The 11,873-nt window shown below is 36.4% G+C and overlaps 2 protein-coding genes across 5 annotated transcripts; one reads left to right on the top strand and one right to left on the bottom strand.

Moving 5' to 3' along the window:
- Positions 1–1,012: 1,012 nt before the first annotated feature.
- LOC130718041 (uncharacterized) lies at positions 1,013–3,583 on the top strand. The gene is made up of 8 exons (XM_057568484.1): positions 1,013–1,177; positions 1,271–1,390; positions 1,489–1,520; positions 1,698–1,739; positions 2,416–2,502; positions 2,802–2,890; positions 3,070–3,120; positions 3,265–3,583. Exons 2-8 carry the CDS (start codon positions 1,317–1,319, stop codon positions 3,286–3,288), a joined length of 399 nt encoding a protein of 132 aa, XP_057424467.1. The 5' UTR covers positions 1,013–1,177; positions 1,271–1,316; the 3' UTR covers positions 3,289–3,583.
- Positions 3,584–4,501: 918 nt separating this feature from the next.
- On the bottom strand, positions 4,502–7,455 carry LOC130718040 (transcription factor PIF1-like). 4 transcript variants are annotated; one of them, XM_057568481.1, is made up of 8 exons: positions 7,234–7,454; positions 6,380–7,110; positions 6,065–6,154; positions 5,915–5,980; positions 5,732–5,797; positions 5,262–5,654; positions 4,986–5,058; positions 4,502–4,824 (listed from the first exon to the last, which is right to left on the bottom strand). In XM_057568481.1, the coding sequence occupies exons 1-8, from the start codon at positions 7,370–7,372 to the stop codon at positions 4,814–4,816; spliced, it is 1,569 nt and encodes a 522-aa protein (XP_057424464.1). In that variant the 5' UTR covers positions 7,373–7,454; the 3' UTR covers positions 4,502–4,813. The 4 variants fall into 4 exon arrangements, with proteins under 4 accessions (XP_057424464.1, XP_057424463.1, XP_057424466.1 ...); XM_057568480.1 differs by having other exon boundaries at positions 5,241–5,654; positions 7,234–7,453; XM_057568483.1 differs by having other exon boundaries at positions 5,241–5,654; positions 6,380–7,136; positions 7,234–7,372.
- Positions 7,456–11,873: the final 4,418 nt, after the last annotated feature.

Here is an 11,873-nt window from a genome sequence, read left to right as displayed (position 1 = left end):
TGTATATACCCAAACAGATCATTCATGACAGAGAACTAAAGAGCATAACATGTTGACCATAATTAGAAACAACTTGTTGAACATAATTAGAAAACTAAGAACAAGCAAGCAGAAACAACTTGTTGAACATAATAGTGTGCTAACAGGATACAAAGGCACAGAATCACTACTAAGAACAAGCAAGCAGAAACAACTTGTTGAACATAATTAGAAAACTAACTCTGGCAAAAGCAAAGTGTGCAGATTAACCTACATAGGGTTTAACTAACTCTAACATGATGATCCATCTATTTAACTAACTAACTAACTAAGCATCAAATACCAAATCAGATTTAGCTTCAAATCATAATACCAAAGCATAATACTCTTTTAGCTTCAAATCATAATACCACAGCATCAATTTCATAATACTATTCAAGGCCATTCCGAATCTTGAAGACCTGAACAATTCCAAATCTTCAAGATTCAGAGTACAAACATACCAAATTCGCACCTCAGAACCCCAACAACCCCAAAACCCTGAATTCATCAAACTCATACCCTAATTTCCCCCTAATTTCATGAAACATCAACGGGAATCCCAACATCAACTCATAATTCACCGGATTTCATGAAACATCAACGGTTCAAATAGTAATCATCAAATAAACCCTAAAATTGAAACTAGTTGGAAGGAACCCTAATCTCAGAAGGGAATCGAATTACCTCAGTCGCTTTTGGTCGCGATTCTTAGTCGCTTGAGGGTCGCTTTTGGTGGCTTCTGGGTCGCGAGTCTTGAGAGCTCTGAGTGTTGAAGTTTTGTTCATAACCGAAAGTGAATCTGAATTGATTATTAAGTTCTAATATTAATACAATCCGAAAGTTGAACATGCGTATCAATCCGAATGTTCAACCTCTGGAGTAAAACACGAAGGGACAATTTTAATTTTTGCCCACTTTTAAGTGGGGTGGCAAATCTAATGCATGGGGTGGGAAATCTAATTCCCCTCAAATCACTCAAATGTAATTTGCTGAGATAGGGTTTTAAACCTTAAAGAGGTTGCAAAACCCAAGGTGTATGTTTTTCCTTTCTTTTGGTTGATGCTTCCATCCTCTTCCTCCTTCGATTCTCCAGCGCCAAAAATCAAAGAAGCTCTTGCAAAACCAAAACCGTTTCTACTGCGTGAAACTCAAAAAGGTTTAATTTTTCTCCATCCAATTCAAATTGTTGATTCTATTCTACGTGATTTCGGTTTTATTGAACCCTTGAGCACATATGCTTCTGTTTCAGGGAACCCCTTTTGATTTTTTGGGTTCACTGGTTCAGTTCAAGTTCAATGGGTCCTCGACAATGTCAAGTTTGCAACCTAGTTCAGTCCAAATACAAGTGCGCTTCATGTTATTTACCTTAGTATGTAAAACCCAGATGTTCCTTCCTTGATTCTGTTGTTGTTTGATTTCCTGAAAGTTTTTTGTGCTCTCATTTGATGTTGTTTCTTCTTCATGTAGTTGTTCTCTGGTTTGCTTCAAGAAGCACAAAGGTATGATGCCCTTTAGTGCATTTTCTCCTCAAGTTATTTGATTGCTTGATAAGTGTTTGATGTAATGCCTGTGAAAGGTGGATGTGCTGGGTTTCTCAATTAAGGGTTTACACCATAGAGCGATGGTTCTATAATCGTTGACCTATGTTGAATTGATCAGACTTACTTGTTTTGCAGAATCTCCATGTGTCAAGCCACCGTCTTCAGAAGTCAAAACATGTAAGAGTTTAATTCACCTCCATAATTACTTCTGTGAAGTAGTCTGCATAATGGTAAATTTTCATTGACATCCCTCCCATGGAGGATATGAGAATTTGTGGGTTTATATAGATGAGCACAAGTCATTTCATCACACCATTTAACATCAGGATTCTCTTGCCTCCTAAGCCCTATCTGCCTTATTGATTTTTCACATGCAGAAGTTAAGGGCATTTTCTTGCTAGAAAGGTCATGCAATGCTATGCGTAGGGATTAGGGAACTCACTATAGGTCTATACTAAGGAACCCTTATCTTCTGTTTTCAAGTGGCTGATTCCACCACAACCTTAGCTTTCATCAGCAATAATATTGCTTCAAAATTTATGTTTTACATTTGGCTGAAACTTGAGTGACATATATGCTCCTTGTAGATATCTGCCGTTTTGCAGTTTGCACTTTGTCCTTGTAGTTGTAGTTTTTCTGCCAATTTTCTTAAAAAAAAAAAAAAAACTTGTGATGTGCTATTGGAAGCATGCTGTACTTTGCTGTCAAACTGAAGCAATCAAGTGAATCAACTATGTTTTAATTTTGATCTAAACTTTAGGTTTTTGGCAACTAGTTTCCATGCAAATAGTTTATTGCGCTTAAGCACTTTTTGTGATCTCATCTGATATTATCTTTCACTATTTTTCATCAGCTGCTGCTTTGGAATCACCTGTAAAAAAGCCAATAGTCATTGATGAACCAATTGAAGTGTTGCAAAAATTCCAACTGGAGGCTATAGGTATTTTTGTTTGTTTATAAGAATGTAACCATGCCCGAGATGCAGCGTTAAAGTACTGAAATTCCAGTAGTAAAACCCGAGTAATGATATATACACACCTCATTTTTTAAACACTTCATTTCCACCTCTTTTTATTTCTATCTCTCTCATCTTATCATCTATCACATCTCATATTTTCTCTCTCTTACTTTTTCTTTTCTTCCTATCTCTCTCACCATTCCACCTCTCCACCTCAAAAGAGAAGTGTGAATGAAACATTATCCGTAAAACCCTGATTGGTTAATGTTTGTCTTTTGCAGCCTCTTCCAGTGAGATTCGCGATGCTTTGAATGATCAAGCGCTTCAAGAACTAATTTGCCGCATTGATTGTTCCCCAAATGCAGAGAATGTAAGACAAATGAAGCTTTCTTATTTCTCACTTTCACTTGTGATAAAATTTCACAATTTTTGCCTAGAAATCACAATCTGATATTTATAATTTACTACTCCTTATTGTACTAGTTTTAATACTCAATCCGCAAAAACTTGAAGAGATTATTCCTTTAAAATTGGTGTTGCTATGATTAGGAATTTGATAAAGCTATGGCGGAGGAGGCATTTCGCTTGTTCACAGACAAGGTCACCATTTACTGATTCTTATGTGCTTTCTCCGACATTGCATGTGAAGCCTTTATAGGGTTGTCACATTGGTTAAGCTCAAGTAGTTAAGTACCTTAAACCTTGCTCTTACTTCGTATTTTATTTTTTTCCATTGGATTCCAGATTTTATCAACCATCAACCCCTAACTGCAAGCACACGCCGCGGAAAGCAAAATTTGTGGAAGAAAGTTAAATATGAAAGGAACAACAGATAGAACCGCTAAAGTCTGCAGGTTTAGTTTAATAGATATATTTATTTTTCTGCTGTACAGCTCAACCCCATTATTCAGCTTTTTATGTGTAAGAAACTCTATCTTCATTGAGCTAGTGTAGTGTATGGGCCAAAGATTGATCTTGATACACTTAGATTTTGATGGTATAATATAATCCTCAAATCTGTGAGTGTTGTCCTTTGCTCTATGGAATTTTAGCTTTACATAAATCCCAATTTAACTGGACGACAAGTCGTGGTGTTTGTGTTGACAATGAGGCATGATAAGTGAACCAACTTTGTTATTCAATTATTGGACATGATGAAAAAGATGAAAAATGAGTAGATTCAATTATTTCGACAGTTAATGGATTTTTTTTAGAGAATTATAAAGCTTTAGTTGATTAGATATTCAACAGTTGAATCATTGACTATGAACTTCCACCTCAACATGATCTATTAATGCCCTCTTGTGAAGCTGCTGTCATAACCCAATCCCATGTCAGTATATCTCACTTTAACCACTGACCAAGCGTTAGAAGTTATGTTGAAAGCGTTTGATTTGCAAAATCAACTTGTTTCATGAAGTAGCATTAGAAGCTTGTTATGATTTTGTCATTTCTGTAGTTTAATTGATCCAACGTGTAGGAAATTTCTAGGAAGCACTTGTACTTTATAACAGCCATTGTATGAGGCATCCTTTTGCTTTTGATTGGCAATATAAATAAAATTATACTAATTTATACATGGACATTTTACTTACTATATTTTATTTTAACCAAATTCTGTCGGGTAACTCTTTTAAGTTTATAATTTACTTCATTTACGAACTATATTTGCATGAGTGATGAAAATATAAAATTGTTACTATCTCTTTAAATAATCATCACAAAGAGCAGTAACATGAGCTTGAAGCAATTTTAAGACTGAAAATAAAGCAACTCCCACGATTGAGGTAGACTGTATAAAGAACTATACTTCCCGTAACAAATCATCTATAAATATAGAATGAAGTTTATTTTTGTGGATGGTTGGGGTTTTTGTATTTGTTATCCTCACCCTCCTATACTCAAACTTAGCCTCTTCCTTCTTTATTATTATTACTATATTTGGACTTCCAAAAAAAAAAGTTTAAGTTGGAAGAAAAGGTACAGAAAGGGGACAAAAATACTATAAGGGTAACAATAATTTACATGTTAGTCGTGTATAGATTAGCTTGCTATTGAGAACTCCGCAAAAAAGTTAGTTCTCATACATTACACCACCATGGCAGCAAGGATAAAACTGCTGGAAAATATAACTTGCAGTGTATGCAAGTAAGTTGTTAATGGTAGTCGTCCTTCTTTAGAGCAAGAATACTAAAATGACTTGGAAGCCACTATCGTGTGAGTCTGGAACCAGTGATAAAATGGCAAACAACACCATCTAATTTGTCAGCGGTTGTTTGTAGATTTCAACAGATCATGTTTCTTCTGAAAAAATTGAAATACAAATAGTTATGTTTACAACATACAGGCCGCGAGATTAACTAGAGTTATCTAACATTTCGGAGTTTTCCGCGTAATATTCTTGAATTGTGATTGTGTTCCTGTTATACTATATATATATATCAGGAGCGCAAATGGCAATTTACCTGATTGATGCTTTTCTGGATTCTCTTGGCCCCTACTGGTACTTGGCTTATTGACATTCAGTTGATTCATTGCCTGATTTCACATATCAATGAAGTTACAAAAATATCAGAGCATGTGGCTTGGAAACCAGCAGAGTTTCCCCGCTGCCTTATCATCTCAAAAATGGACAAGGGTACTAGCTACCATGATGCAACATACTACCTCAAAGTCAAATAAAAACAAAGACTCAGAAATAAAAGTAAGGACAAAATTACCTGCATTAACTGTATCTGTACCTGATGGGAACCAAGGTATTGTTGAAAAGGATCTGTGAAGTTTGGGAAGCGTGATTGATCTGGAGGCAGTGTAGCAAATGAGTTAAGCACATGATCAGACTGATTTGGTGGTTGCTGCATTCCGGACGAATCAGGTGCAGCAGGAACATGGGGGATATTTTGGAAAGGAGGCACAGGGAACCTTGGTCCCAAATGAGCAGCTGCTGCTGCTGTTGCTGGCATAGCTGAATTGGCGGTTAACATGTTTGGAAATGGCATTATTGGCCTGTTCATTCCCATTCCCATTTCCATGCCCATTCCCATTCCCATCCCCATTCCCATTCCCATTGGTGGCATATACTGTTGCACTCCAGGAAACATCATAGGCACCATTCCACATCCCATGGACATCATCTGCATAAATCAATTTCACCCTCTTCTTGTCACCAATATGCAAATTTCAGGTATGAAGACATGAAGAAAGAATTTACCTGCACTTGTAACTGCAGTGACTTCAAGTATTCAATTGCTTCATCCAGCATTGAAGCTTTGTCAGACTAACAAGTTCAGAAAAGGAATCAATATTAGAAACAGCTAACAAGGTAGGAAGTAAAATCCAGAATACTCTCAATGAAAACAAAAGAAGTACTGTAAATTTAGAGAAGTCTCTTGACCTTGTTGCACCGAGGTATCAATTCTTGTAAAGCTCTCATCTTTTCATTGATTCTATCTCGACGCTTCTGCATACAAATTCAACATGAAGACTCAGAAAAACAGATGAAATTTACGGACTCGTTAATGTTATGTATGTACTGATTACAGACCCTCTCTGATAGATTATGGATCTCCGCGGCACGAGATTTCTTCGCACCACGGCCTTGTTTTTTAGCTTCCAGAGATTCAAAATCAACATCCTTTTGCAGTGAAAAAAAGACAGATCAGAATACATAGAAGCAGCATATAACAAATTTATATAGCTTGCAGAAAATGGAAAACAGAAAACACAAATTTGACATTGTTTATTAGACTATTGATCCTCTAATCTTTTCTCACAGAATTTTATTGGTTAGTTTAAAAATTATTTGAGAAAAAAAAAGAGAAACTGAATATTACTCAACTGAATGAACATGCTCACTCACCTCGCTTTGAAACTCCGATTCCTCCAGTTCCCGGCTCTTCCTCTTCCGGTCCACCACCGGTTCCTTCTGATCCGGTTCAGCACTCCCGCTAGAACCGCCAGGCGATGAAGTCACAGTCATGTCGAACGTTGCCGTCGAAGGCCCAGCTATTCCGGCAGCGCTCATGCTCCCGCGGCCGGATTCCGGCGAGCTCCTGACGGTCTCTGATAGCCTGGAAGCTGCAGCCGCCGTCACGATTGGAGTCTCGCACGAATCAAGCACAGTCAATTCCCTCGTCGCCGCCGACCGTGGCTCACCTTTCACATCGCTGTGCTTCGAGAAGTACGTGAAGTTCTGAATCCTATTCACCGCTCGCTCCGGCGGCGCACGGGCCGAGGCTTGCACGACACCGCTGTGATTCTGACCGCCGTTAGCACCCGTCAGCTGGCAGAGGATGTCGGCGCAGAAATCTCGGTGGTCGAAAACAGGATCTTCGTCTATTGAACCGTGAAGCCATGAAGCCGTTTCGTGTTCTTCCATGAACAGGTGTTGGTTGCTGTAGTTTTCCGCTCGAATCCCCCTCGTCGGAAACGGTTGCGGTGGTTTCCTTAACGGTGGCCGTTGGTTTTGGCTCTGCATCACGACCTGGCCGTTTTGCCATAACAGTTCCATGATCTCGTCGTTTTGCATGGAGGGTTTCTTTGAGATGTGTATTGGGTACTCTTCTTCGTTGTGGATTCGGATTTCGAAATCTGGAACACAGTGATTCATTTTTGCTCTGTTCAGTATCAGTGATAAGAACAAAAATTCAGATTACAGAAGAGAGGAATTGGAATAGCAAATAGCAACTGAAGATGCAAAAGAGGAGCACTTACTGTTATCAGAGCTAGCTAGTTGAGCATGGTTGTTAATGGTTGCCGGAGCAGTTGTGGTTGTTGCTTGCCTCTCGAGCAGAGCAGAGCAAAGATAAGGAGTCGAGAATAAAGGACGAAAAGGGATTTTGACGGTTTGCATCAATTCACACTCTTATTCAATATTCATTATTTCCAACCACAAGGTTAAGGTAGAGGTGATTAGCTCACATCGTCTTTAACTGTGAAGTTGTGGATTTAATTCGCACATAGTGAATAAAGTACATTTTATAATTAGTTGTTTATGTTTAGTACGAAAGTCAAGTCGGTCATCGCCTTCGATAGTGGATATTCTTAGCTAAAAATAAAATATTCATAATTTCCTTTCTCTTTTATATTTCATATTTTATTTGTTCCTTCCTTGATGTTTCCATAAAGGACACCGTCAATGATGTGCTAAAGATAAAAAGGGTCAATAATTACTTATTTAGGGTTACTGCTACTTATTTAAGTTGACCTTATGCGAGCTATTCTAGTTTAATACACTGGTATCATCTTCAAACGTAGTTCTTCTTCAATTCCTAGTATTAGTGATTAGTATTCAGTCAAGTGTTTGTTTTTAATTGCTTGGTTCGAATGTTCGATTACTGCTACAATATGCATTTGGTTATTGTGTGTGAGGTCAGGTGACCCTTAAAACCATTATATATAATTATATATATATATATATATATATATATAAACTTGGGGAACCCTAACTTACTCCCACTTGTTTTTAGAAGGAATAAGTTAGCAACCAACACCGTTTGTGTTGGAAAAAAAACCAACACTCTTTAATTAAAGCCAACTTAAATTGCAGGGTGGTTACGTAATTTCAGTTTCAATTTTTAATTAAAAAACAGAATTTCTCTCTCATCATTATCTTTCCAACTTTGATTTCCGTTCAACTTTCTCCCCTTTTCTCTCTCTTCTTCCCCCAACTTCTTTCGTAAAACTCCATCACCATCTCTCACATTTTTTTTCTCATTCTTCTCTCTCTTTCTTTTGAAAACGCAAGTATACTAACTTATTGATTTAATTGAACCAATTCCAGTTTCTCACATACAGCGTAATTCACTTCAAATACTACTTAATTGTAGTTTTCTTTTTTTCATCTCAAAATTCATGTTAACAAGCACAGAATGCCGGTCAATAAAGGAAATACATACAAGAATTCATGACCGAATGTTGTTCTTCAGATATAATCAAACAAGGTATTAGGAGAGAAATGATAATGGAGGAAGAGTGAAACGATTTCACTATGCTGAATAGAGAGAAGTAGAAGGGTTAGGGGTTAAGAGAGAGATTGTGTTTATTTTCAGATTTAAAGAAATTAAAATGCAAATTACTTTAATACCCCAAAAGTTGAGTTAGTTTGCTAATTAGAGAGTGTTGGTTTTTTTGTTCAACACAAAAGGTGTTGGTTGCTAACTTACTCCTTCTAAAAAACAAGTGGGAGTAAGTTAGCATTCCCCGTATAAACTTATCCGGAAACTAGTAACCATAAGATATGACAAATAATCAACAATAACTAAATCCAAACTGTTGTTTAGTCGTTAATTGTTTCCTCGTACATGTTTAATTAAACCTGCGTATGTCCCGGGTGCCTTTTTTACTTTCTGAGGTAGTATATAGTAGTATTAATTAATTAAGAGGAACAACTTTTTTTAAGTGGCAAACATTAATGGGAATCTTCCTCCCTGAATGCGCTAACTTAGCTATTTCTAGTTTAAAAGTTTGAAGCATGGAATTTTCAATGTTTTAGCTTTTAGAGAATGCAAACGTTATTATTTTGCATGGCAATAACCTCATAATTGAAAGTAGAAGTTTTGCTGCAAATTATTATATTTGATTATACTTTTCTTCTTTATTATCCGATTTTTAAATAAAAGATAGCCTCTGAAATCTGGTCTAACCTCTTCAGGTTGGCAAGAGTCTTCCTTTCTTTCCTTTCCAAAAGAAAAGAGCTAGCAAATCATTTCTAAGAACAAAGGCACATCTTAGTGCGAGGACAAATGAATATCATAGTCAAATTGACTTGGTATAATTTGATTCAGCTTTGTAAGAAAATTTCAGTGATCTCTTCAGCTCTATTGTTATGCCTCAAAGTCTTAAAATCTCAATTCAGCTTAGGCCTCCGGTTGTCTACTATTAATAAAGTCTATTTTATTAGCCATTATTACTCTCCCCAACACTTGGCAGTAATTCATCTTTAGGTAGAAAGAAAAGATTCCCCAATTTCCAATGACAATTCTGCAATTGGTTCATGTCATTATTTCGTACATTTCACTTGGATGGTTGGATCAAGCACATGTTCTCCTTGATGTAATGCATCTAGATGGAGTTAAAACTGATTCATCATTAATTATATGCTTCTCTCTTTAAAGCATACTGTCAAGCAAATATGGTTGCGCATGTCACATCGCTTTTGAGAGACACATGGAAGGCTGGTATCCAGCTTGACTCAAACTCTTTTGAGGCAGTTATCCAATCTAGGGTGCTCCAGGAAGATAAAAGGGGAGAACTTACATTATTTTCAAGAGATGAAAGAGGCTAAGATTCCAAAAATTTGTTAATAGAACTCTGGCGTGCAGAAACAAATTAAGCTTCGCTGATGACAAAGCTATTGCAAGAAATCAGGGAATGACAGTGTGGACTGTAGGGTTCATTATTGGAATAATGTGATCCGCTTTTTTGGATGATGAGACTAATGTAAGATGCAAAAACGACTCTAAAGAAGATGTGAAGCTTAGGCCACTCACTCAATGCACAAACTATCTATTGTATGGTCATTGGTTATGCTGCCATTAGGAACTTCTATATTATGTGTTGTATACATTTGTGACGGTTGGATTCTTCATTCAAGCTAATGAAGTTATGTCTGACTCACAAAGTTTTCCCTTTTTGTAGTTGATCATGGTTGTCTTCGTGGTTCCCAAGTCTGACAAGTTCGTCACTTTCCAATTGAAGGTTGAGCTAAAGGTCGTAAGAAAGTTATATACACAATGATTTTAGTTGTTTATAGTTGTTTTAAACTTCCTCTTATTTGTTCTTCCATTATGTTTTTTATGCAGCTATATTTGCCAGTGAATGAGCAATTTTGTGATTGGTGGAGAAAGAAGTTCGTGGATGGAAAAGTGGTGGTTAGGGACCCCGAAGGAAACTCTAAGTTAATTACGAGTGAAAAACTTGAATGAGAAGCATATTTTCTATGATGGGATTCTGGTGTTTATTAATTACTACGGTATTGGACAAGCATGCCATTGCTGATCCTGTAAGTGGTTTAACATCTCCCTGTTCAAACCATTTAATTATTTCACACACCATGGAATAGCAAGGGTCTCTCAGCTTAGTTGCACCAACTATTTGCATAAGCTCAATATTATGGCAACAAGCGCTACTTTTCATACTGTGACTGCATTTACACTTCACTTGATGGCTAGAAACTTGAAATAAAAAAAGATCAAGCTACCATTCATTAATTCATGACATATACTTGATTCCCTGACAAACATATAGGGGACATTTAAAGCATTCTCAACATGGCTATTTTGAATTTCTCAACTGACTTGATCACAGGACAAAAGAAATGACTTTAGTTTCTTTATTTTTTTAATTGGTTTGTACCTAAAGAAATTAAAAGAAGAGAAGGAAATTAGAGAAATTCAATCCCTTTGATGATTTCAGATCAAACTGCGATGTTGTGTTTTTTTAAACTTACACATTATTCATTAGCTCATTAATAATCTTTATTATGCTTGCATTATTTTGCATGCAATTTGTTGTTTCTTGTTCCTTTTTTGCAAGAAGGTATTATTTTTCTATATCACTTGGACAACACAATATAGTCGCTCATTTGACCACTTGATGTCAAAAATAGGTTTAAGTTGACTAGAGAACGTTGATAATAGTAACAGAAAATTCTGAAGATGCAACAGGAGGATACCTACATGGTGGAAGTCAACCGCCATTAAAAGTGTGAGCTGCTGAAGGGTTGGTTGCTGAATATGTGCTGTTTATTTCCAGACAATGTCCATTACTTCATGTTCGTAATAGAATTTGTTGTTTACTGTGTGTTTAATTTCAAGTTTGTGTTGTTAAGTTCGATGAATTTGTGCCCAAGAACCTGTTATGTATTTTGCAAATTATGGTTGCTGCTATCTTTATGGATTTATTCCATAATTCCTTTAATATTTAGTTCCCTTTTCCCAAATTTATGTTGTTGAATTCGTTGCATTTGATATGTTTTTAATCCTAATTAACCAAATAAAATCTATTCTAGGTGGAATGTCATTAGGTAGATTGTTTCCGAATAGCTGAAGTATCAACCTTCCCTTAATTAGGTTTAACTTTTGAATCAGTTAGGTTCTATGTCTTACTGTACTGTTTTTCAGTATGTCACTAAATCTTTCTTTGACATGTATGATTTAGGCCATTATATGTGGACAAAATTGAATTATAATAATGGAACTATGACACATTATGAGAAAATGAGTTATTCCATTTAAACCCTGCACTTAAATTACCTCATTGAGTTTGAGTATGTCTTACACCTTAGAAAGATTATGTCCAACCTTTTTCAGAGTATTAAATTTTGTGATTTTCGTAACTATTTTCCTTTGCAG

This window comes from Lotus japonicus, chromosome 5 (genome assembly GCF_012489685.1).
Source record: "Lotus japonicus ecotype B-129 chromosome 5, LjGifu_v1.2".
Classification (NCBI taxonomy): domain Eukaryota; kingdom Viridiplantae; phylum Streptophyta; class Magnoliopsida; order Fabales; family Fabaceae; genus Lotus; species Lotus japonicus.
Note: the sequence above shows the minus strand (reverse complement) of the source record. Positions and strands in the feature narration are given on the sequence as shown.

Coding starts and splice junctions, on each gene's coding strand:
- LOC130718041 (XM_057568484.1), top strand. CDS start 1,317: ATGGGTCCTCGACAATGTCAAGTTTGCAACCTAGTTCAGTCCAAATAC. Junction 2,891..3,069: donor GTTCCCCAAATGCAGAGAAT/GTAAGACAAATG, acceptor TGCTATGATTAG/GAATTTGATAAAGCTATGGC. Junction 3,121..3,264: donor TTCGCTTGTTCACAGACAAG/GTCACCATTTAC, acceptor ATTGGATTCCAG/ATTTTATCAACCATCAACCC.
- LOC130718040 (XM_057568480.1), bottom strand. CDS start 7,372: ATGCAAACCGTCAAAATCCCTTTTCGTCCTTTATTCTCGACTCCTTAT. Junction 7,111..7,233: donor ACTAGCTAGCTCTGATAACA/GTAAGTGCTCCT, acceptor ACTGTGTTCCAG/ATTTCGAAATCCGAATCCAC. Junction 5,798..5,914: donor TGATACCTCGGTGCAACAAG/GTCAAGAGACTT, acceptor TGAACTTGTTAG/TCTGACAAAGCTTCAATGCT.